The sequence below is a fragment of the Enhydra lutris genome, unplaced genomic scaffold, assembly GCF_002288905.1.
Source record: "Enhydra lutris kenyoni isolate GAN:26980312 unplaced genomic scaffold, ASM228890v2 scaffoldscaffold17, whole genome shotgun sequence".
Taxonomy (NCBI): Eukaryota; Metazoa; Chordata; class Mammalia; order Carnivora; family Mustelidae; genus Enhydra; species Enhydra lutris.
Genome location: NW_019154101.1, coordinates 2841232 through 2866484, shown reverse-complemented (window position 1 = coordinate 2866484; position 25253 = coordinate 2841232). Strand labels below are relative to the sequence as shown.

Sequence of the window (25253 nt, the reverse complement as noted above, 5' to 3'; positions counted from 1 at the left end):
GCCCTAGGGAGTTACTAGAGGGAATGAGAAGGCTTGCATATGAAGCAACCTCACAGAAATGTGGGGGTATGGCCAGTGGAAAGCTTTGAGGCAGAGGCAAGGAAGAGGCGCTCTATATATCTATCTATAAACATATGCATACACATATAAATGTATGTGTAACCACACGGGCTACGACAATAGCAACTACTATGTATTGAGCCTTTATAATATGCCAGGCACTGTCATACCGTATTTCTTCTCCCAGCCAAGAAGTAAAACTAAGACTAAGAAGTAAGTAATACATGCCTATTTTATGGAAGCCGGGAGAGTCTATACAGCCAGCAAGCAGTGAAGGCTGACTTTGGATTCCTATTCCTGTGACTTCAGAGCCCAGGCTCTGGACCAGCAGGTGGCACTGTCCTTGACTCATCCATGCAGGTGATGTGGACCTCTGATGGAGTTGGATATGGCAAGCAACCTGCAGACAGAGCCGTCTTACCTTGACCACATGGAGTTTGGGCAACAGATTGCAGTCGGCCAGGGTCAGCTCGTCTCCATCTAGGAATTTGCGTCGGGACCTCTTGTCTTCGTCTCCGCAAGTGTTGGCGTCGATCTCCTCTGGGAGAGGGTTGTTCAGGTAATCGTCCAGTTTCTTCAGCGCCTTGGTCAGGCCTCTCTCAAGGGCTGGCATGAAACAGCAGAAGAAGACTCCTCAGTCAACCTTCCTGCCGCTGGAAACAACTAGTGGTCTTCAGAGTAAAGGAGCCTATCTTGAATTCTGTGCCCCCCATCACACAGCCAGTTCCCACACACTGTAGAACACCTGCAAGCCACTAATACAATGCAGCAGAAGAGTGTCAAGTGGTCTGGAAAAGGCAAACCTTAACCAAACAGTAAACACTAACTAATCCTTTAAAATAAAAAAACCATAAATATAGAAATGCAACCATTAGGATACATAGCAAAGTTTTTAGAGTGCTTATCTCCAATAGATACAATAAGAGTCAATTTTCGTTTTCTATTTTGCTTCTCGATATTTTGCCAATATTCCACAATTAACCCCCATAATAATGCAGAAAGAAAGGGCTATTCACTTAGTAAATAATTGCTTAGAAATCCTAGGACAGAGATAAGTGCCAGACTTTGTGGGAGCATTAACTATGGAAGCACCAACCGACCAGCATAAGAAGGGGAGGGGACAAGGCTTCCAGGAAGATACAACATAGCAAAGTAAGCCTCCCTGCTTCGTGTTGCCCTTACAGGGCCAATGGATACCAGAAGGGTAATACTTCGTGTAATCTGAAGAAGGTTGTTCTAAACATCAGAGATGTCCAAAATGGAAGGGCTGGCCCACCAGGCAGAGAGCTCCACCATGAATGTACCGACACAGATGCATGGAAACCAGTCATGGACATAGTTCAGAGAATGCACATCCAAAGGATGACAATGTGGCAGAAGACTTACAGTCTTGCCCCAATAATTTCCCATCCATAATTCATTTAGATGCAAGAGTAGAACCAGTCCGTCACTTGGAACCAATCTGTCGAAAATCTCACAGTCAATTCCAGACACAGAACCCTGACCACCCGAGCTCCAAGGACACCAATGGAGGAGATGGCAGGTCGGGTCCCCGGCCACTGCACCTGTATCATCACCCCATCCCCAAGGCTGGGTTTGTTTTTTTTTTTTCTTTTCCCCAGACTCTGGTGTAGAGTATGATGTGGAGGTAATAGGAATCAGTCCTGATGTTAATTCTGGCAGATGAAAGAGGGATGCTGCCCCTGCGGGAAAAGCCCAAAGGATGGGACTCTTATTTACTTTTTCCCAAATGTGCCTTCTGTTAGCCTCCTCCCATAACCCAAGTTGGTCTTTTCATAGACGGCCTTTGTTTGAGACAATGAAACAACACCAGCCCAAGATAAATCAATTGAACACTTACTGGAATGTTTGAAAACAGGCTGGAGGTTGGACGTAGTTTCTCAATACTTCCTTCTCCCTGGTGTGGCATTTGAACTTGTACTTCATCATCTGCTTTGAGTTTCCCGTTTGGGAGAAGAGAGGGAACAGGGCTGGGAAAAATGCTTGTATTCTCCTTAGTAATTGTCTAGACTAGGACGGGATCGCAAGCCTCAAGAACAATGGTAGAGGCGGGTGCGGGACAATGGTTATTATGCTCCCCACTCCCACCCCCACCAAAGCGCTTGTGATCTATATTGGGTTTCTTTGCTTTCTTCAATCCCTCCACCCCTTCCAGTTATGGCGCTTATGACAAAATCTTGATTATAATGGAGAAAGGAAAAATCAAATAGAGTGCCTGTTGAAATCAGACCAACGGATATCAATCCAAGGGACGAGACGGATGATGAAGGAAAATGAAATATTGCTGCTTGTAATTACAAAATGCCCGCTGGAGACCCGAGCAGGCCATTGCGTGAGTCTGTGCCCAAATCCCCCAGTGCGGGAACGATCGTGACATTTGGTAAGAGGCCTAGAAGAGCAACTGGAGTTCCTTGGGAGAACAGTTCTGGATACATCTCAACTGTGTCTCCTTGAGCTCTTGAGGTGCAAGGATAAAGTGTGGCAGTGGGCATGGTTGTCACCGTACACCGTAGCTATGACATCCATGTGACATACCAAGGGGGTGTGTGCTGAGGATGTCCTCTGTGTATCACCGTCATTGCTGGAGTCTGTGCATTTTTGATCAGGAATGTGAAGCAAGTAGTTGGTAGAGAGAGAAGAGGAGGAGAGGCAGCAGGGAAGGGGCTGCACGGCCTGGAGCAAAGCGTGTGCTTAAATTTCAACCCTGCCCAGGATGGATTTGTTGTGACACCGCTCAAGTCTGAGCTTTGTTTCCTTCATCCCATGGGCCCCTTCCAAAGCCTTGAACTAGATTTTTTTAAATTCCCTATTTATATTTATTCTATTGGCTTCAGACCTCACAGATCTTGGGAACGTCCCTGATCCTGGAACTTACAACGAAGTGTGACCTTGGGCAAGCTCCTCAATGTCACTGGGTTTCAGTTTTCTCATCTCAACTGTGAGATGAAGATCCTAATCTTCCTGAGGCCATGGTGAGGCCTGATTCAGATTATGCAGGGAAAAGTACCTCCTACCACGCCTGCCCCATATTAAGACGTCTTTATGATTGCTTTTGCTACTGCAGGACCAAATGTGACAGCTGTCTGCTCTCTGTCCCTGACCCCATACTCTCCATCAGTTATATTCCTCAAAAACCCGCGGGGCAGCATTGAATGGTTCTCAGATGCTCCAGTTCTGAGGCCCAGTCTCCAGAGAGGATAATCAACAGCCCAGAGCCTTGCCTCCCATCCTGATGTAACGTCCAGCCAGCCTGTCCCTTATGCTCTGTCTGGATCATTCTTGGTGACGCGCTGTGTGAGAGACATGGCCGTGGTGGGGGGGGTGGTTGGGGGGAGAGGACAGACACAACACGTCTGTGCTAACACACGGCCATTCTTCTCGACTAACAGATGCCAGCACCAACACGTCCTCTGCCAGTTCTTTTCCTTCCTACCTGCCAACTTCTTCCTCTGACCCTGGTTTGATCTGGCATGCATAGAATTTAATTATCTCTTTTGGCTGACAGCACCCAGGTCACGAAATCACTATTGTTGAACTTTCTGCTCTGGTAAGAGTGAGGAGGTTGTGAAAGAAACCAGAGGGACAAGGAGATGTTAATCCCCTTAGTTTTCACATTTGAAACCTTCCCTCTGTAAGATTTCCTCTGAGCAGCAGGTTAGGGTAACCCTCAGATCCCAGCAAGCCTGAGGCCAGGGGACCCTAAGAGCCGGGAGCAGCAACGCCCCAGGCCCTTGACGGCTCCCTCTGTCCTTTAACTGCTTCCTGCCCCTCTCTCCACCCGCCCTTCCCGTGAAGATTTATTCTGTACCACACGCAAATGCACCGGGTAAAATATGTGATGAGGAAACAAGGGGAATAGTTCATAAATATTCTCAGCCATATGCAAACAATCTCAAATTTATTTTTCTCCTTTTTAAGGAGGAAAAAAAATCCACCCATTCCGTGATCACTTCCAGATTCATTGAGGCTGATATTACATAAGAACCAATATTGTTTTCTCATCGTAGAGAAATAATGACTTGGAAACGGCAATTTGAGCTAAGAAAATAATATACTCTTACCAGGGCATGGAGGCTGAATGAGGACCAGAGAGCCAAGACTCTGGCTCAGCCTCCAACAAGCTCTTGCAAGCACGGCTCAGCCCTGCTTTGCTGGCATTCTTTGTGCAGCAGGGGTCTCAGCAAGCAGCCACGCAGACTCTCTGGGGCTCAGAATTCACACAGAGCGGAACAGATGTCAAAGGCGCTCTTTGGAAGGACAGGAGCAGCTCTGTGGGCCCAGGGTCCCGCACCTCAGCTCCTCACGTGTGTTTTCTCTCTGGCACGTGAACTTGCAGAGAGAGAGAGGTAAGAACCAGGGGGCCACCTCCGACCACCAGCTGCAGCCTGGACAGGCATCTCTTCAACTCTCCCATGGAGAAGACAATTGTGGCTATGGGGAGCTGGCCCCAGGCCAAGGACCTTCCGTCCCACTGTGTCTCTCACATGCTCAGATCCAGCACCAACAAGAAATATACTAACTGAATTTCTCAAGTAGGCTGGGGATGTTTACACAACCTATCATTTAAGTACACAGTGAAGTTACTGAGATGGGAATTATTATTTATATCCATTTAACAGATAAAGACATTGAGTCTTGGACTTTTTCAGGGCACAGATGCATGGGCAAGCTAACAGTTCCCCGGATGTACACTGGTTCTGTTTTTAACTGCTGTTGTCTTCCTTATGAGCCCCAACCCCTGGGTGATGGGAGAAAGACAACTTTATTTTAGTAAGTTCTGGGTTACAACTTAGTCTGATGTCATAAATAGTCCTCTAGAGAATTCTTGGTCGCTTTTGCATAAAAATGCTCAGTTTCTCATAAAGTCTCCATCTCCTCTGCTCTTCTCACTGAGTAAATGGGAAGGGGGGATTGCTGTGACCTCATGGCCTTGGGGAGATAAGGGTACTGAGATCTAGTGGGTGGAAGGCTTTGGGAAGCTTCCACGGGTCCTATGTCTCTTCTCAGTTACTTCTTCTCAGGAAAACTTCCACTTCCTTCCAGAGTAAGCACAGGGGTATTGACCCTAGGGTAGTGGTCAGAGGTAGGCTGTTTGGCTCCCTCCAAAGCCCTGGAAAGATACCCAGGCAAAGGGCCACAGGGGGTTTCCCAGATGCATCTCTGTTTCCCTGACCCTTCTACCTGTCTCTTCTCCTTCATCCCCAAGTCCCCTGGGCCAGGAGGGGTACACTTTCCTTTTTATTTTCCTAGGTCAAATAGTCCATCAACCACAGACCAGCAAGCCTCCCTGGCCCACAGCACAGACCTAAAGACTATTTCTTTTCTATGAGCTGAGTCCTCTAGGCATGGTTCTTGATGTGCTAAAACTGAGAGATAAAGGAATTTAGAGCATTTTAAGACAATAGCTTGGCCTGTGAGGCTACTATCTTGTTGAAAATGCTACTTTGAATCAGCAACTAAATAGTGAATGCTCTTTTTGCTTTGTTAGAATTCCTTCTACAGAATTCTTACCTGTCATGGGGCTGATGGATGCTTAGGACAGATCAGAATCATGTACTCAAGAAAGACAAAGAGAAAGTATTTTCAAAATATTAGCCTTATTATCCAAATAAGGAAGAAAACCAGGACTGTTATCCCACTCCCCCTGCTTATATTCCCTCTCTTGCTGTCACTCTCTGTCAAATAAATAAATAAAATCTTTTTAAAAAATAAATAAAAATAAAAATAAATAAATGAATAAATAAGCCCAAAACTTAAATTTCTTTTACTCTGCAAAGCCATCTCTCGGTGCTAAGAACTGACCCATGGCTCTTGGGGAGTCTGCTCAGTCTTCCGTCTTCCTTCCATGCTATAGACCTTTCTCACAGGCCCTTATTTATCTAACAAGAGTGTGGCTATTAGGACACCAAGCCTCATCCCTTACCTTCCAGCTAATTCGATAAAATATTTGTGTTCTTCTGCTAATGGTTTGATTTTAGTTGGAATTCTTGGCACTCTCAGTGACCGTCATTGGGTCTGGAAGGCGTTAGCTCTGAGTAGAGAGCCTACCGGGACCCTTCACATCATTTCTCAGCAACAAATACTAACTTCGCCTCTACTCAAGGCCAACGCTGTCACATTGTCTGTGTGACAGTAGAATGTCTCATGAAAAGAGAGAAATTCACATGAGTGTTTTCTATGAAGAAAGAAATATCTAAATATTGACAAATACCTGGAGGACTGGAGGAAGCTTTTCCTTTTCATCTCCTTCGAGATCATGTCAATATAACCAAAAAAAAAAAAGCATAACTGTGGTTTGAGGGAGGCCACAATGGAGATTTCTCTGGTCATCACATAGTCTTAGAGAGAAAATACAAAGATGGCCACACCTGGTTGACATCTGATAGTTTTAAACATGAATAATAATGTGATGGGAACAACAACAAAAAATCAAATAAGAAGAATGTAATATCATCTCTCTCTCATCTTTCTGGAGGAAGAAGCCTTTCTTCAGAAACAGAGAGGACATATTGCTTTACACAGATGCCCAAGGGCCAAAGATCCAAGAAAGAGGAAGAGGCTGGAGCAGCCATAAGGCTCAGGAGAATTATAGGGGTAGGAGAAGAGGAGATGTAGGTCAGGTGGACAGAAACATAAATGCTCTCATAACAAGGACCATTTTAAGGAGAGACAAAGATGTTCTAAGGTGGGATAGGGGAGGGGACCTTTGGCTTTGTGCTGGGCAATGTAAATCCCTCCCCCATAAGAAACCTTCCATAAAGCTCTACATTCATCTCTCAAGTTTAAGGAGTTGGAGTCATGTGGCTTTTCTCTGTTGCAAAAGTCCTTAAAGACAGAAAATATAGCCCAACTATAGTTGAACTACATAAGGACAAATGGTTGACCACGTAAAGGCAAAATTATTAGCAGATGGGGAACTGGGCTTCATACCCTCAGACCCACAGTGACCCTTCTGGAACACACAGCAGGTAAGTGGCAGCTGATCTGCATGGTCCTTTTGTGACACGAAGCATTATCTATGCCCAGTCCTTCAACCACAGAGGGAGAAATGGCAGCAGGTTTGTAGAAGATGGGAACGAAGCTTTGTTTCAGGTGTGGTGCACCCTATCTTCCTGTGCCTTGGCCCTCTGGTTATGTTAACCCCTCACAGGTATCAACAGGGAAGGGGACAGAGATCCTGGGTTGGGGTGTCACATAGCCCTGCACTAGGCTTCCCTGACAGGTCTTATGATCAGAGGCACAGTCACAGAGTGGCACATCCACTCTGCTTTTCAAGAGATCTGAGGCCGAATCCTGCACTGGTTACGGTGGTTCACAGGTTGCTGTCAAACATCTTCTGCAGACTCTGGTACATAGAGGGACTTAACAGAAAATTAGCTCTGACAATTACGAACTTCAGTTTACAAGAGGACGTGAGGGAAGGAAAGAATGAAGCCGGGTGTCTGAGGTGAAGCTTCTCCGAGCATCCGGGAGCTTCCCAGGTGCAAGGAGAATCCTGGACAGCTCGGAACAGAGCATGCACTCTTGCATTCCCAACATGCCTGCGATCCCAAATTGCCTGAAATCATCTCTTTTGGATTCGGCATTGCTCTCTCCAAGCTATGGGAGTGTGTCAAACTTTCTTGGTCTGATAGTTTGGAGAATTCATGTCCACCTTTGGCATGAGACCAAGAACACCAGTCTTGGCCTCACAGCCAGAGGACATTGTCAGAAGGACTCTAGCTGTGAAAGATCCAGGGGCTCCCGTGTGGGAAGCCATTCCCAGGCCTCCGTTTCTAGGCACTGGTGAAAACAGGAAAGGTGGGAAGACAAACAGTGGTTTAGGAGAAGGCAAAATGCAATGGCAACTTCAACAGGTTCCCTACTGTTCCCTCTTGCGGCCTCAGCTGAGCTTGGCAGGATGGTGTAGCTCTTGCTGCCATGGGTATTATTTGTTTGTTCTAGAAAAGATCTCAGCCTTGACTGGGGGGTGAATTCAATGACAAACTCCCATGGTTCTTTCCAGTAAGAAGGTAGGATTCAGGTCTTACAACTATGGTAGACTGGAATATAGGACACTGTGGGAAGCCCCTTACCCCGCTTTGGTGGAGAGATTCACCAAGCGAATGGGTCTATACTTCACTGAGATATTTCTAAGGTAGTCAGGGATTTTTCCTTGAAGAAGAAACAGATCCTCTGTAGAGCTTCTTCCCCAAGCCCAATAGGGGATCGTCGTGTAGAATCAACACAGATCAACCTGCTGTTACCTCATGTTGGAAAGTATGACTCCCAACAACAAAGAAACTGTGTGTGTGTGTGTGTGTGTGTGTGTGTGTGTGAACATATACATATATGTTATATATAGGCAGATGTTATATATACATATATGTGTATATATTTGTACATATATGTATGTGTATATAAAAGCACGTGCATTGAAAAATATATATGTATGTGTGTATATATATATGTACACACACATATATTTTATATATATATATATATATATTTTTTTTTTAAAGACACATCTTTGGCAATCATTTGGCTGTGTTTAACATACCAGCATGGTAAAGAATTTAGGACAACCTTGGCATGCCTTTCATAAGATGTTTTTTCTTAAAGTATGAAGGGAGGTATGCATAATATAGCTACTTCCAGATTCCGATAATTTTCTAAATCTGAAAGCCACAGTGAATTCAAGAAGAAAGATGATCACGTATGTCTTCAAATTTAGGCTTCCTCTTGTACACACACCTTGTACCCTGTGAGCTCCCCCAGTGATAACTTATCGACAGGAGGAGAGAGAGACGGAGAAAGACAGACCCTGACTGGAGCCGGGCAGTGGAAAGAGCAAGCAGCAGAAAGGGGCCAGGGAGGGCGTGGCTAGCCGGGAGGCGGGGTGGGGAACCCGCAGAGACTGTGTTCCCGGTTAGGGACGCCTGCCCAGATCTCAGCCGCGGGGCGGCGGCGACCCCTCCTGGCCTGGCCGGTCTTCGCCCGACGCAAACGGCATCTTCCACGGCCAACGTGTAAAAAACATGTATGTGTGTTTTCTATTAGGCTTTCCAGAAACTCATAAATGGTTGTAAAAACCATTGTGCTAATAGAAAGAACGACATAAATGCTGACTGGAGCTATTAATGCTGGTTGTAGTTTATGTAGCCGACTGAATCAGGCTGAAAACTGTGAGATTTTTATGGTTACTTTGTAACAGGTTATTTTTAAGCCATAGACTAGGCTCAGTCTTCGTGTTCAAACACCCGGAATGAACATAGCCAAGGGAGATATTTTCTGCGTCCTCTGTCCAGCGTTTGAACCTAGACACTTTCTTTCTCAGGGCTCACTCCCACCAAACACTCAGGCTGAAGTGATTTAACCACATTTTGTCCTGTTCATCCTCAAATGCCTACATCTTTTCTATAATAGCCATTGACAAATTTAGAACGCGGCCACCACAGCTCTAAATCTGAATGATTACTGGTGTCCATTGTTCTGGGCCTGTCCTGTGAACTCTCACCTGGCTGCCCATGCTTTCCTTTGTTAATGCGTCTCTGTCCCGCACCCACGGTGGGTGGGCCGGCTTCGGTGTCCCTGGCCTCCCATGGCTGCTGAGTGAAGACTCCCCAAACGAAGCTGAGATTGTGCAGTATATTTGGGAAACACAGATGGCAGTTCTTCCATGGTTTATGGACTGACTGGATCACAGTTTTCTAAATGACCCGCCTACTCTTGTTTAAAAACTCAGCACCGGGGCGCCTGGGTGGCTCAGTGGGTTAAGCCGCTGCCTTCGGCTCAGGTCATGATCTCAGAGTCCTGGGATCGAGCCCCGCATCGGGCTCTCTGCTCGGCAGGGAGCCTGCTTCCTCCTCTCTCTCTGCCTGCCTCTCTCCCTACTTGTGATCTCTCTGTCAAATAAATAAACAAAATCTTTAAAAAAAAAAAAAATAAAAAAATAAAAACTCAGCACCACATGCCTTTTAAATAATGGATTATTTCAATGTATCCTGTATAGAGGTCAGGTGCACAGACGATGGGACTAGCTGCCTGCGTGGGGATCCTGGCTTGGCCACCTATGAGCTTGGGCAGGCTGCTTAACCTCTTGTGCCTCAGTTTCCTCCTCTGCAAAACAGAGATCCTCACAAAGCACACCTTGTAGGGTAGCCATGAACGATGCCTTTTGGAGGCTTAGAACTACGTCTGCCACGCAGTGAGCCGTTCTTCTGTGCAAGGCAGGATGCTGCGTGATGTAGAAAATACATCAACAGCATGCAAAAGAGCTAGTAAGTTCCTAGAGTTGCAAGAAAAAAGTCTGCTGGATAAATATTATGCTTGACTTGTCCTCTACCCTGAGGAAGTCACCCCAGATGAGTTAGGCAGTGTTTTCTTGAATATTCAGCTGGTCCTTTCACTCTGACTCTGCTGTCGTAACCACAGTCCCACCTGAGTGAGCCTTGTTCCTCCTAGTCATGCAACGCGGCGACCTTAAGGGGTAAGTTCCACAGGGGTGGGGGTCGAGGGGTACTTTTGCAGAAGTCCCCCAATACGCCACAATTAGACCCTCCACCCCCCTTGCTCAGGGCAGCCCTCTGGGTGCCCATACTTGCCTCCACATGGATTATGGTCTCGGAGGAGAAGCTCTCTGCTGGGTGCCTTAATCACATGGCTTGCATCTTCTAAAGTTTGAAGTCAGAGTGTTGCAGATTAAGGGTACAATTTTTTCTAAAGATTTTATTTATGTACTTGACACAGAGAGAGATCACAACTAGGCAGAGAGGCAGGCAGAGAGACAGGGGGAAGCAGGCTCCCTGCTGATGAGAGAGCCCCATGCAGGGCTCCATCCCAGGACCCTGAGATCATGACCTGAGCTAAAGGCAGAGGCTTAACCCACTGAGCCACCCAGGCACCCGTAAGGGTACAATTTTATACTTCTATTTCTTTCTTTCTTTTTTTTTTTTTTTTAAAGATTTATTTATTTGAGAAAGACAAAGAGAGAGCCGGGAAGGGGAGAGAGGCAGAGGGAGAGACTCTCAAGCAGACTCCCCACTGAGCACAGAGCCGTTCATGGGGCTCCATCCCAGGGCCCTGAGATCATGACCTCAGCTGAAACCAAGAGTCAGATGCTCAACCAACCGAGTCACCCAGGCACCCCTATTCTTCTATTTCTTAAAATCAACGTGGGGAAATGATTCAGAGTTGGTCAACCCCAAAGGAGAATTTGAAATACTATGGCTTTTTTCGGCATGGCTAGATCAGCTATTTTCACTGTAGTCTCTCTCTCTCTCTTTTTTTTTTTAATCACCTTTAGCTGAAAGTGAGTTATATGCAAATATTCATGCTCGCCTTCTTTGTTACTGAAAGAACCCAGATTTCCTCAGAGTGGTAATGTCCCAGTTAAAAACGCTTCTCTTCCCAGACTTTACTAGAGAAGACCAAATGCCTGGTATGACCAATAAGATAGAAGTGGAAATTCATGGAAATTCATGGCTTTTGGGAGAGAAAAGACAGACACAGCTGCCCTTGCCTAGAACTCAGACTTAACGTCTGGAAGCGGAGTATCTATCTTGTGACATGAGGATGAAAGTCACACATTAAAGACAGAGGGTTCGTGCTCTAAGGATCTAGACCCATGACTGTTTGAGCAACTACAACCACCCAGACCTCTCTACTCTCTGGACTTGTTATGTGAGAAAAGCAAACTCCTATTAAGAAGTGAACATTTACAAAGGGTGCTTAGGACAGGGCATGGCACATAGTAAAATGCTGCCTAAGTTTTTGCTAAGGAAAATATAATCAATATTTGCTTTAGCATCTGTAATCAGGTTTCTATGACATGCGGCCAAACACAACCTTTGCCAATTCACATAGACATTGTCAATATTTCTTTATTCCATTATTATTCTAGCACCTTGCATAGTGCTTGGTACTAAATAAGTGTTTATTGAAAGAATGAGCTCTTTAATGGGGTTTGAGGAAAAGTGAGGGCCCCTAAAATGTAATTCTATGAGTCTCTATAGGCTTATGCAACTGGCTTTATTTCATTAAAGGGCCTATAATGGTTCCCTTTCTTCATGTAATGATAACATTTGGTCTCTCAGGGATGGATGAAGGGAAATCATTTGTTTGGCCTGGTATGCCCTCCTGGGGGTTCATCAGAGCCAAACGAGTATAGGTCATTAGCAACCTGGCATCTCTATGCCAGGTGACACAGGTGAGACCAAGACCGGGTGAGACGTGGGCCAAGTGTTGAATAAAACCTGCCTTTGAGGTCCCCCAAACAGAAGCCAAACGTGGGTAATTGTCATTGCAAACACCAATGGGCACGTGATCATCAGAGTCAGAGCTCAACACAAAGGAATTATGTGGTTCAACCCCCTTCTCTAGAATATTCAGGAATGGGAGGGGTTCTGGGCGCAGAGAAATATATTTCTTACTATGACACGGATCATTAAATGCTTCTTTGACCGGGGCTTTCTAGAAGAATAGTCTGACCTCTGACTTCTGGCTGGAAGAACACAAGTATTTGGTTTTCTGTGTCTTTACTTCTGATTCTTGGTGAAATTCCACCTCTAACACTACGTTCAATGTTCCTTGAATGCATTTTATAAAAATGAGGATGATAAGAAAAATACCACTTAAGCAAACACCGCTACCACCACCACACTGACAGTCTTCATGAGAGAACTGTTCTAATTGTTCTTATTGATTGGTTTTATATGTGGTACAGAAAAAAAACTCTTTTTTTTTCCACCATGAGGCTCCATTTACTATAACAGAGGCTATGAAAGTATTATAGGTTCTCAGCTGAGAGACAGTTCCAGTCGTAGAACATAATTCCAAATACCAGAGTGGGTTAGCCCCGGTTTCAATTCCCATTACTTAGTTTGTAGCAAAAGAGTTTGAAAGCTGAGAAATGCCTGGTTTGTCCTATGACCATCATGGCTCCCTCACGTCTTCTGAACAATCGCTCCATGTGCCAACCTCTCCTGTGAGACATGGAGAGACCGTGGTCCATCCTGCCTGGATGGGACAATGTTGAACTTGACAAAGAGTGTTTATCATTGAGGTGTCTCAATGTTTTCGATAGAAGGTTTGGGACACCACCTGGATTTCATATCTTGTCATCCCCAAAATGGCAAAACTCATTCTACATGCTACTTTGCCCAGACCCACTCTCCACCAAGAGTTAAGACAAGAGAGAATTTTCCCTCAGAGCTATGTGCTAATCATAGATGAGGAGTTCTAAGCACAGATCCCGTGTCACCAACTACAGTTCTCCTGACCCACATGCACATGATGGAGTATAAACAGACTCACGCACACACGACTGCCCTTCTGTGGTCTAAACACCATCATGCTTAATACTGAAGATGTGAGGCCCATGTCGTGTCTCACCACGACATCTCATCAACTCCACATGTAAGCACATGTTTTCAGATGAATGGGTACATGCCATTTATTTCAGGAGCTGTTGAATGGCCTTGGCTGGTACCTAGAAATATCAGAACACACAAGAGCTGTGTGTGTGTGTGCATGTGCGTGTGTGGAGAGAGAGAAACATATTTAGCTCCCATGTGTAGCCTGCACAAAGACAAGAGGTGTCGAGTACACAGAATGAGGTAACGGTAGCCAGGGGTGAAAGAGCATTTAACTAGGGTTCAAATGAGTCATTTAATGTTCCTTTATTCCCCAGGCCTTGATGTGAGGCCAGGCCAGGCCAGGCGAACTCGTTCTGGTCAGACAGCGGGAAATTCCACCACATGGAATGGTGTTGGTGGTCTCTGCTCTACTCCAGCCGGGGAGCCCACACAGCTAACACCGGCTCCTTCCACTAATGAATGCGCCCACCCATGCAGGACCGTCCCCCCCCCCCCCCCCGGCCCTGGCCCCAGTCAGTGTGCCATGCCACCACCAACCGCCCTCCAAAGATTCGGTTCAGAAGCGAAATTTGTTAAATTAGAAATTGCCGGCATCCGCCTCAATAATGAACCAAATCAAAGGCCCTCTAGAGGAATCCCCTGGGCAACTCCTGGGAGGTGCCAGAAGGAAATAGTCAGCCCTTCCCCTCCCTCTTGCTCCCAGCCTCAAGGACCCGCTGCCTGGGAGGGGGCGCGTGGGTACAGGACGCGCCAAGCCTCGGAGGTGGGTCCCACTGAGCCTAGGTTATTTGTTTTTCCTTGTAAGAATGCTAATCAAAGCAAAACTTTAACCCAACAAACAAACAAACAAAATATCCTGAGTTGGCTCTTTGCACGCAGGGGTGGCCAAGGAAGGCAGCCTGAAGGGTTCCTTTATGACCAGAGGCGTTTTTGAAATGAGACAGCAATGGCTGCTTTATGAGGAAGTGGCAAGACAGTCACCTCGTTATCCTTACCACTGCGGTGGTCCGGGGACCACCCAGGAGCCTCCACCATGATAACCGCTCGGGCTGAGGACTTTGTCCGGGTAACCAGTTGTCCTGAGTTGGGACACAGCTGTCTTTCTCCAAAAGAACAGGTCAGTGTTTCTGACAGGATAGACCTGGAATCCCACGGCCACCTCGCTGGGTTCTATGCCTCAGCGGAGTCATTAGAGCTCACATTCCTACCTTTTTCATATCGCCTGAGCTCTCCCCCCAGAATGGGGGGCTGAATGAGAGGTGGGGCCATGCCCAACCCCCTGGAGAGGCCGCGGCCTTCAGACTGGGCCCACCACCAGAACATGGGGCGGAGGGCTGGGAGGGAGGAAGAGGAGGAGGAAATAATCACCTCGTGATTGAAGTGGCTTGGGATAATAAATATCCACTCTCTTTTAAACACGGCTCGCCACATCCTGGGAGATCCGGAAAAACTTTCCGCTTCGCTCCTCCTCGCTCTCACCACCCCAACAGCGGTCCGCATTCCAGACGTTTTGGGAGAAGACCTTTGATAGTAGGGGGCTTGTTGGTTCTGGGCTAACGGCCCTCCCCAGCCGCTTTGAATCCTGTCAAACACCTTCCTATTTTAGGTCCAGGAAGTTCGTAACAGTAAAGACTGGAGGTGGTGGAAGGGGAAGAGGGAAGGGAGAGAGAAGCAATGAGGGCATCTGGTTAGCAGGTAGCCAGCGGCCTCTCAGGAGATCCATCGAGCCTGTTGGATGTGCCCCACCCTGGGTGTGGGGGACAGAGAATGGAAGATGGCTTTGAGTCCCCAAGGAAGATGTGGCCTCTTCTTGAAGCCCCAGCCAAAACTTGGGTATAACTTGTTCTCCTATGAAGAGGATGCTTGAAAATCCACAGGCCTCTCCAAGCTGAACAGATCAGCCCCCTCTAGCGCAGATCCCTCCCGCTGCCAGAAGAGGGCAGCACATGCCACTACATTCAATGAGAGCCGGGCCACCCAGGGCGGAGGGCCGACACCAGGGAATTTGGGGGAGGATTTATGAAATTAGCAGCAGCAAAGTAGCAATAGCTAACCCATATTGGTGCCTATGGTGTGCCAGGAACTGTCCTCAGGGCTTTACTGCATTCATTCATGTTATTAACATGACAAGGCTAAAAGAAAGAACACTGTTAGAATCTCCCTATTACAGAGGAGGAGGCTGAGAGGTCTAGAAATTAAGAAACTTGCTCTTAGAGTCTGAGATGTCCTGAGACAATGGTCAGCAAATTATTGTCCAAGGGCCAAATGCAGCCCACTGGTCGTTTCGCACTGCCCTCAAGCTAAGAATGGTTTTTACATTTGGGGATGGGTGAAAAAATTCAGAAGACTATTTCATGACTCCTGGAAAGAATGTGAAATTCAAATGGTGGGTGTCCGTAAGTGAAGCCATATGGGAACACAGCCACACTCCCTTGCTTGTATGTTGTCTGTGGTTCCCTTATATTTCCAACAGTGCGCTGAGCAGGTGGGACAACCTCTGTGGTCCGAAAAGTCTAAAATATTTATCTGACCCTTTATAGAAAATGTTTGGAAGCGGGGAGACTGGATGGCTCAATCAATTAAGTGTCTGCCTTTGGCTCAGGTGATGATCTCAGGGTCCTGGGATCGAGGAGTCCCACATCAAGTCCTGCATCGAGCCCTCAGTGGGCTCTTACACTGCTCAGCGGGGAATCTGCTTGTCTCTCTCCCTCTGTCCCTCCCCCTGCTCCTGCTCTCACTTTTTCTCAAATAAATAAATAAAATCTGAAAGGAAGGAAGAAAGGAAGGAAGTAAATGCTTGCCAATCCCTAACCTATGAGACAGGTGTTGTGTGTTTCCAGGCATGAGAGACAGGGACACAGCTGCCCTTCAGCCAATATGGAGTTAGGACAGACAGCCTAGAGGGATCTGAAAGTAATGCTGACCTCAATTCACTTTCTTTCCAAAGGCATCACTCAAGGCCAAGCGTAAGGAGGATCTGATGCTCCATGGCAGAGCTTCTAGCAAATTACAGAATGTTCCATTTGGGAAAGTTTATGGGAATCATCTACCTCTCATGTTTAATTTTTTCATACTTGACATCTCTGAAATCAGGCTGTTTCTCACAATCAACATGTTATAGTTGAAATAAAAGGATTTTTGTTTCTCTGAAAGCATCTTTTGTTTTTTACTGATAATTAAATAATGAGATGACACTTGAGATCAGGCAGTTCCTACCTCCATAGGTCCAGCCTCTTTCTGTGCCCCTTCAGTGATGGGACACTCACTTCTTTTGTCGGCAGCCCATTGTACAGATTTAACTAAACTTCTTAGTATTGGGATGAAGCCCATGAGCCTCAAATTCCATACATCAAGTGGGGTTGGCCTTGTTTACTTGTTTACTTGTTTACTAGAAGGGAGTGAGGGGTATAGCTAGGAAGCAGGTACTCGACCACTGGGACAGGGAGGTGCACACAGATCAAGGGGCCGGAGGAGCCCATCTGCTGGAATGTGCTGCGAGGTGGAAGGGCAGGAATGAACTCGTGTGGGCACAAAACACTGGGCATGTGGCGCGGAAAGAAAGATGGCCAGGGCTATAGACAGAATCTTTTCCCATCAGCGTTAGCCAGGAGTATGGCTCACTGCAGGGGCACCTTTTAGAAGAGAGAAGTCAGGACAGTTTGAAGATTCAGGCCTGAGTGCAGAAAGGAGCAAGGACAGCAGGTGCATATGGCTTGGTCATGCTACCATAGAATAGATGAGGGCTCTGGGGGAAGATGAGGGGAAGAGAGAGGGACAGGATGGGAGTAACTGATATTGTGTTAATATGTGCAGTGTCATCCTTTAATGACACGTCCATCAAGTGAGAATGATCATCGCAATGATGAGATGAGCTCACTGAGGTTTCTAGAACATTCCAAGAGTCCTCTTCCTGATATGTGGCTGTGATTGCAAATATTCTCAGAATAAGCCCACAGAGTCCACTCCGTGTTTCCAGGTCTCAGGATGGGAAGCCACTGATGTGAGTCTCAGGAAGGAGGAAACCCTGGCCTTTGTTTGCAAACAGAATCAGGATTGCTCAGCGAGCTTCGTGGCTAAGGAGCATGTGTTTCAGCAAAGGATCTGGGGTCAGGAGGTGGTAAGAACCATGATAGACTCTCCTTCCCCCTGTGGTGGCTGCCGGGTTTGGATTTGGGTTGGTGAGAAGGGGGAGCAGAGGGCTAAGCCCCAACCAGGTGCTTTTCATTTGGGGACATGTGTCCTGGATTTTCTGGGATAGTACCAATTTCTTATAATTGGATTATTTTCAATGAAAGCAATTTGTTAGACATCTGATCTTCAGTTTGGAAAATACAGGCGCAACACTTCTAACTAAGGAAGGGCAAAAGCTAGAGAGACAGCTCAGTCTGTGGTGTGGGACTTTACACTAAACACACAGCACTGTGTCCCAGCATACCTTCAGTACCCAAGGAAGGCTTTTAGGGCTTTATTTAGGAAGGTAGAAGTATTTTATTAGGACAAACACTTTAGGAAGGGTATGGTAGGATAGCACAAGTCGTCCATAAATGGAGAGGGACACATCTTTGCAAAGGCAGCCCACTCAGGTGCCTGAGCCTCATGGTGAAAACAGACATGGGTGGGCGGGCTGATCTGAGTCTTGGAAATGACAAAAAGCAGGAGGAGAGCTGGTGGAATAGGCCTAAAGCTGCAGGGGGCTCTGAGGGCCCTTAAGATACATGGAGAGAAAAAAGAAAAAAAATGCATTTTGGGGGGAAAAGGGGTACAAGTCAAGAAAAGTCTGAAATATTTATCTGACCAGGGTGGGGGGAGGGGAAAGGTGAAGTAGGCACCTGCAGGGAAAGAGGACAGAAGTCACAGGAGCGTGAAGTCAGTGGCCTGGAGTCTACAGACAAGGAGAAGGGAAATCACACAAGGCAAAGGCCAAAGCCAATGAAAATAGCAGCTCCTCTGTACCAGGACTCCAGCCCCAGATCGGTAATACTAGTTCCTCTTCTGGGAGGTCGGTATGTTTTTGTCTATGGGGAGAACCAAACTGTAGCTGACCAGAGGGTCCCTTTGGGCTTCGCGTGCTAGAAGGTTTAGTGCCAAATTTGTGGTCTGCGTCTGTGTGCAGCACTGGCTTTCCTTTCGCACCCCGTTCTCGTGTATGTTGCGTGGTTGTGCATCACGTGCCCCTCAGAGCAGTTATCAAGCCTTTCTGGAGCGAGCGGAGTGAGGATACATTTGAAAATAAAAATGCCCATTAGGCAGAAGAACACAAAGGCAAAAATACAAGAGAATGCTGCACTTGAAGAAAGAAGAGACAAAGGGATTCCAAGGAAGCCTTGAAACACCAAAACCATCCAAACTGGGAAAAAAAAAATCATTCGGCTTAGAAACACGGGGTACCAGCAGCCTGACATGTATGTGTGTTTTGTAACTAGGGAAAGCCATAAGGATTCACATGATGTATGGGTGAGATAAAAGTGCCTGAGGGGGGCTTTTTACACACCGTGGGAGGTAAGGAAAGAGAGTCCCTCGGAAGCCATCATGTGCACAAGGATGGCAATGGCAGCAAGTGCAGGTGTGAACGGAACAGGAGAAACACAGGGATGTTGCCTTAGTCTACGTGCATATGTATGTCCACTCCCTCTCCAAGCAAAAAGAAAATGGGAAAATAATACCGACAACCACACGGTAATGATCCTGGGCAGGAATGTTAAGTGTATCTGGGGAAACGGAATGGGGCTGGAAGAAATGTAAAAGGGACTTGAAACATAGTGAGTAACAGAGAACTAAAGATTCAGGTTAGACCCCTTTGTTAATCACCCAGCACATGCCCTATGTTCAAAACCCGAGAGAAATTTGTAGACTGAATAGGATTGAAGCATACGGAAAAAAGAGATACTGTGAAAAATCAAGTAAAATAGAGTATCCTTCAGCCGGACTAGTGTCAGCAGCTAAAATGAATTTCTTAAAAGCCAAGGGGTTTGGCAGAGATTTTCAGTCTGTTCAAACAGCATTTTGAGGGTTACACATGCACAGTGTAAGGTGGGTACGCAGAGAGAAAAGCCCAGATCGCCATAGAGAAGACAGAGTAGGGAAGACATGTGTAAGGAGGGCGTGGGTGGAAACCCGCAAACGAAGGGCTGGAGCGGAGGAGCAGGGTCGTCCCAGCGGCCCGGAGCGGGAGCCAGTGTGGGGCACGGGAGCCAGGAGAGCCAGAGCTGTGGAGTCTCTGGCCAGGGGAGCTCCATGCGCCACGATGGCATCTCAGAGGAGGGTGAATGCCGCAGGGCCAGACAGCAACACTTTTGGAAAAAGATGGAGGATGTGATGTGAGAGCTGGAGGCCCACACGCCGCTGAAGGTAGAGGCCATGCCACCGCCGGATTCTGCCTCTGAGCCAAGCAGCAGGGCAGACAGCAGACCGGGGTGGGGACAGAGCTGACTGCTGACTGCCCCTGTGTTACCAGATGCGCCAAAGGCAGGATGGACAAAGCTGGCGCCATCCCATGATCCTTCAGCTGCAAACCTTCACTACTGCACCCAGGAGGCTAGGTAGCCATCCTGTTGGATGGAAAAAGTACCTTTGCAGGGGCTCAGAGCGGGGACTCCCACAGCCAAACCCACGCGTAGTGCTGCTCTCTGCACGCGCAGGGATGTCCCTTCTCAGGGCCACAAGTACTGCCTCCCAGTGGGCTCTTGATCCCACTCAGAGCCGTCTCCTCCTGTGCCTACACCCCCTCACCTCCCCAAGGGAGAAGGGCCCTGCTTCTCTGGCCAGCCTGGACTCCCACTTGCCGTGTAGGATCTGAGGAATGGGCTGCTGCAGGTGAGAGGCTGCCATCAGAGAAGGACGCCCAAGGACCCTTCCAGGGAGCTGTGCACAGCACAAAGCCTCCCATAATCCTTTCCATAGCATTCTGTACCACAGATCACTCTTAAAAACAAAACAAACGTTCCTCCCTCAGCTTCAGGATCTTCCCTGTCTTCTGCCTTTCCCAGCTTTCTTCTTCACTCCCTGGCCAATCCTTCTTAACCTTCCTCCCTGACCTCTCTCTCACTGCTCTCCCATAAGTGTGGGTGAACCTTCATGCTGTCCCTAGTGCTCCCTTCCTGTCACTCATGGACTGTACTATATATATACATACTATATATGTGTATATGTATATATACCCCCTCAAACTACACTTTTACCCCAGACCTCTCTGCTGAGGTATACCTGTTTGCCTCTGGATAACAGCACAGAACAAGAGCTGACATTTGTCTTTAAAAAAAAAAAAATGATGATGATGATGATGATGATGGTATTCAGTATATTATGTTACATGCAACTCATGAATCACTGAACACTGCATCAAAAGCTAATGTTGAACTGTATGCTGACTAACTGAACAGAATGAAAAAAGAGCTGATATCTGAACCCAGTGCCGGCACTGTTCCTGGCACACCTACAAGGTACGGACATTTACTGCCCCCACTTTACAGATGAAGAAACTTGAACCCCACTGAGAATTGCAGTAACTTGCCTGGTGTCCCCATGCCAGCAAGAAGAGAGGGAAGCTGGGGTCTGAACCCAGGCGGTGGATTTCAGTCTTTAAGCTGAATGCCACACAGCCGCTGGTCTCTGAGATATGGGGAAACAAACTCCCTGCATCGCCTGCAAACCAGGGCGGTGATGGGAGAAATCCCAAGTGACCAGAAAGTACGGCCATATAGCGTCTTACTAAGTATGGCATCTTGAGACTTTCATTTATTTATTTAGAGAGCATGTGAGCAGGGGAAGGGAGAGTGAGAATCTCATGAGAAAGTCCAGGCTGTCTTTAAGCGAACTGAAGAGCACGTCTGAGAAGGGGATGTGGCAGGGCGTGGAGGGGGATCCGCTCTCAGCAGACCAGCGGGACCCGGCCGGGGCGGCTATCGAGAGAGGAGGCCATACAGTGACAGACACCAAGCCAGAGCACAAAACCCTAACTTGAGGTCGAAAGCAACAATCCTGAAGGTGTGACAGGCAGGCCCAGGTCATGGAACCTCCTCCCTGTAGCCTTTGGAGAAGAGGAGAAGACACCAAGAACGTGGGAGACAAAATGAAACACGCAGAAATGAGATGATGTGAGTGCGAGATTTGGAAGTGCTGGCTGGGGGTGGTGGAAATAAGAGCTGAAGTGGGATTTTCTGATGCCAATATTCATGTTTGCCTCGTTTTTTCAGCAGCAGCTATAATCAAAGTTAACAGTAAATGAGCATTCCCCACGTGTCAGAATTTGTAGGCCCTGACTTAGAGAGTCAGCGAATCTGCATTACAGAACTGGCCGTGCTATTAATTGCCTTATTTGACAGATGCAGAAACTGAAAGCCTTCCTAAGTGTATTTTATAGATGCAGAAACAGAGGCTTAGAGAGAAGTCTCTCTAGTAAAATTGTACCGCTAGAAATGGCAGATGTGGAGTCCCAACACAGGCCAGTAATCACCTGTTCATATGTTTTCCACCCTCCCCCCTCCCCCCTAGTTAGCTCTTTGAGGGCAACGACTTGGTCTCATTTGTCTTGACCCCTCTAGAACCTAGCATAGTACCTGGTACACAAGAAATGCCCTTGAAACATTAGCTTGGGCTTGTAGCCGTTCGAGGCAACCCGTGTTTGCTGAATGAATAAGTGAATGACTGAATGTACAAACTAACAAACAGTTCTCTTGTGTGCTAGCTATGAATGGCTCCCCTGGATGGGGGCTGGGTCTCAGTAGCAGGGAACTTTTGAGGTTTTGTGAAACAGGGACATTTTGAATGGCAGCCCCAGTATCCACCACAAGAGTGGAGAGATGACCCACAGGGCAGGACCACATCACTGTGCTGGTTTTTTTCACACTTTGATGTCAAGAGGGCAAGAAAGGCACACTGCCATGGCCGGCGCATCTATGGGGACTGGGAGGCTTTAGGTGATAAGGTGGGAGGGAGGGCTCTTCTCAAGAGATAATGAAGCTGAAAACACAAAAGGGAGAATCTGAAGAAGGGATATTGAAGAAATAGATGCAGAGTTGAAGATCCAGAGAGAGAAATGGGAAAGAAGCATGCGGAGGGGTGTCAATGGAAGCCTGGGGGTCTCCTGCTGCAGCCTCCAGGGGGTCCACTGGCGACACCGACGACAAAGCTGGCAGGAAGCTGAGCTGGGTATGACCTGTCTCTGGAGCAAGTGGCTGAGTGCAGTGGGCCACCGAGCTACTCTCTGTCTTGGCTTCTGGCTTGCTGAGCCTAAGAACTTCTGGACCCAGCAGACCAGAACTGGAGGGTAAGGGTGAAGGGAAGGGAAAGTGAAGGAGGAGGGTGGTGGGAGGGTAGCAGGCCGTAGTTACAGGGAAAGAACAAACGCATGGAGTCCAGTTCAAGGCAGGACAGAAGAACCCCCATGCCAAGGGCTATTATGGGGACAGGCTCTCTGGGACAGCAGAAAGGCTAGGGCTCTGAAATGCACAGATGAGTCTGGGCATAAGGAGTCACAGGGACAGAACTCAACCCAGAGAAAAAACAGGGGGAAAGAGAAGAAGTGGAAACAATGGAAATTGGAGAGCCTTGAGTTTATAAGAAACCGATATGGGATGTTCAGTGGAAACTGCTGCTTTGGGGTTGGGATCAGAGAACTGTAAATATGGACACGATGTCAGTGCCATTTGTAACTTGAAAACTCTGGAAGGTTCCAATGAGATAATCCTTCTGAGGGTGCTTTGACAAGTCTGAAGGAAGGTATTTGTGGCTGAGAGGACAGGGCCTTGGATGTGGGATGTGCAAACCAGAGCTGAATTCCCTGGCACACGCGGCCCTGAAAGGCTGCCTTCGAGTCCCAGCCCCACCACAACAGTGGGTGGCCCAACACCCCAGAAATCCGTTCTCCCGGTGTTACAGGCCAGAAGTCCAAAATCAAGGTGTCAGCAGGGTCGCGCTCCCTCCTGAGGCTCTCCAGGGGGCCCTTCCTCATCTCTTTCAGCTTCTGGTGGCCCCCCCAGTCTGGTTGTCACAACCCAATCCCTGTTCCACCCTCACACAAACCTCTCCCCGGGTCTCTGTGTTCCCTTCTTACTTGGACCCCATTTGCAGTTAAGACCTCATTCTCAAGTCCCCAGTGGACATGGCTTTGTTGGGGACACTCCTCTACCCACCAAGGTCCAAACATCAGGGAAGCAGGAGCACTGAACTTGTTTAAAATCTCTCCATATCCCTTCTTCTTCTTCTTCTTGTCACTGAAGGCTGGTTTCCTTCTCATGCCTCCTCACGCCCCTCGAATGGCTGCCGTGACTCCCAGGATAAAACCTGACCCTCAGGCTGGAGCTGTGGGCTCTGGTCATTTTCTTCAGTCTCTGCCGCTGGCATTTTCCCACCCCCACTCCCACGACCTCCTCCCTTTACTCAAAGCCCACTGACTCTCCCTTCACCTCCTGAAACCCAGTCGAAACCCCCTCAGAGCAGCTTTCTCAAAGGCCCTGTGGTAAATCCTTCCTGCTCTGAACACCCCTGGCAGACACAGCTTTCCCACTGCACCAACTCTGTTCCTGCCAAAATGTCTTCCCTTTCGCGTCATGATAGCTGCCCTTCCTGGTCACCTCATCCAAAAAGATGCCTTTCTCCTCTGAGCTCCTGAAACGTCTAGCATATCCCACCACGTGTGGGTCCATCGTGTGTTCATTTGATGGTCATTCGTTCACTCCTTTATTCACCAAGATTCGTGCAGACCTTGCTCTGTTTGGCCCTGTGCTGGGCTCCAGGCTTCTGCCCCTAAGCTTGTCTCATTCTCCCACTGGGAGGCAACAAAACTTCTTTTTCCTCCTAAGTCTTAACACAAGTTTTTCAAGTGTGACACATACTCAATTTGATGGTTCTATTCAAATTGCTTTGTCTAGTTCTTAAAGGAAAGGCCAAATGAGGTACTTAAAGTGTGAGGAGCTTAAATGAGGCACTGAGACAGACCCCTCCGAGAAGCCCTCACAGGAGAACTAGTCTTGGGCTCTGTAGCCAAGGCCGGATGGGGGATGGGCCAGGTTTTGAGCTGCGGCTCCCCCAGTATCCTCTGCACTTGTAGCAGGGGGAGGAAGCAGAGGGCCGGGCTCCCTCTGCAGTGTGCACCCACGTGGTGACCGTGCTGTCCCACCATGACCTCTGCACGACCCCTTCAGAAGGCCTGGAGGGACCAGAAGGAAGCTGGGATATGTGGTCTCAGGTAGGGCCTCCCAAGAACCCAGGCAAGGTCATGAATCTGGGACAAATGGCCAGCGGTATGGCCAAGGCAGGTAACTTCTGTGCACACCATTACAGGCCCAGAACACAAATTACCTCCCTCCCTCCAAATTCAACACAAAGGCCCACTGGCCTTTTCTCCTGCACTAGACAAAAAGAAGGATCTACACCCCCGCTCCCTGTGTCACGGGGACATGGATGTGGGCAAACAGTGAACAGCACTGGTGCCAGATGCTTCCTGGACCCGGGTGTCTGAGATGTCCTGGGCAGTGCGCAGGGCTGTCAGGAGTTCTGAGTGGAAGGGGGTCACTCACCGGCGTTGTTCTGCTGCTTTGTGTTTTTGATGTAGGCGGAGAACTTAGAGAAGATGTCGATGCCCGCCGTGTTGGACTCCCGGTGTGTCGCAGCCAGTTTAGGGTACCTGGAATGGAGGGAGTGGTGTTCTAGAATCAGTGAGAACTTGGGGCTCCTTTCCCCCTTTCTAGTTTGATCTACAGATCTTTTGGGGATCTTACGCTGAACCTATAGGAAGGGTGGACACTCTCTAGGGCTGCCTGTGGGGGATACAATCTGTGGGCAGGGAACCAGAAGACCCCTCAGAGGACCTGAGTCTCG

At 47.8% G+C, this 25253-nt stretch overlaps 1 protein-coding gene across 2 annotated transcripts in view; it reads right to left on the bottom strand.

The window, feature by feature from the left end:
• LOC111147701 (chloride intracellular channel 5) overlaps positions 1–25253 on the bottom strand; it is a 154205-nt gene that overhangs the window by 6659 nt on the left and 122293 nt on the right. For both annotated transcript variants that reach the window (XM_022503934.1, XM_022503935.1), the window contains exons 4-5: positions 24953–25059; positions 482–666 (exon numbers count right to left, since the gene is read on the bottom strand). In XM_022503934.1, coding sequence (XP_022359642.1) covers positions 482–666; positions 24953–25059 — 292 coding nt within the window. The remainder of the gene's footprint in view (positions 1–481; positions 667–24952; positions 25060–25253) is intronic.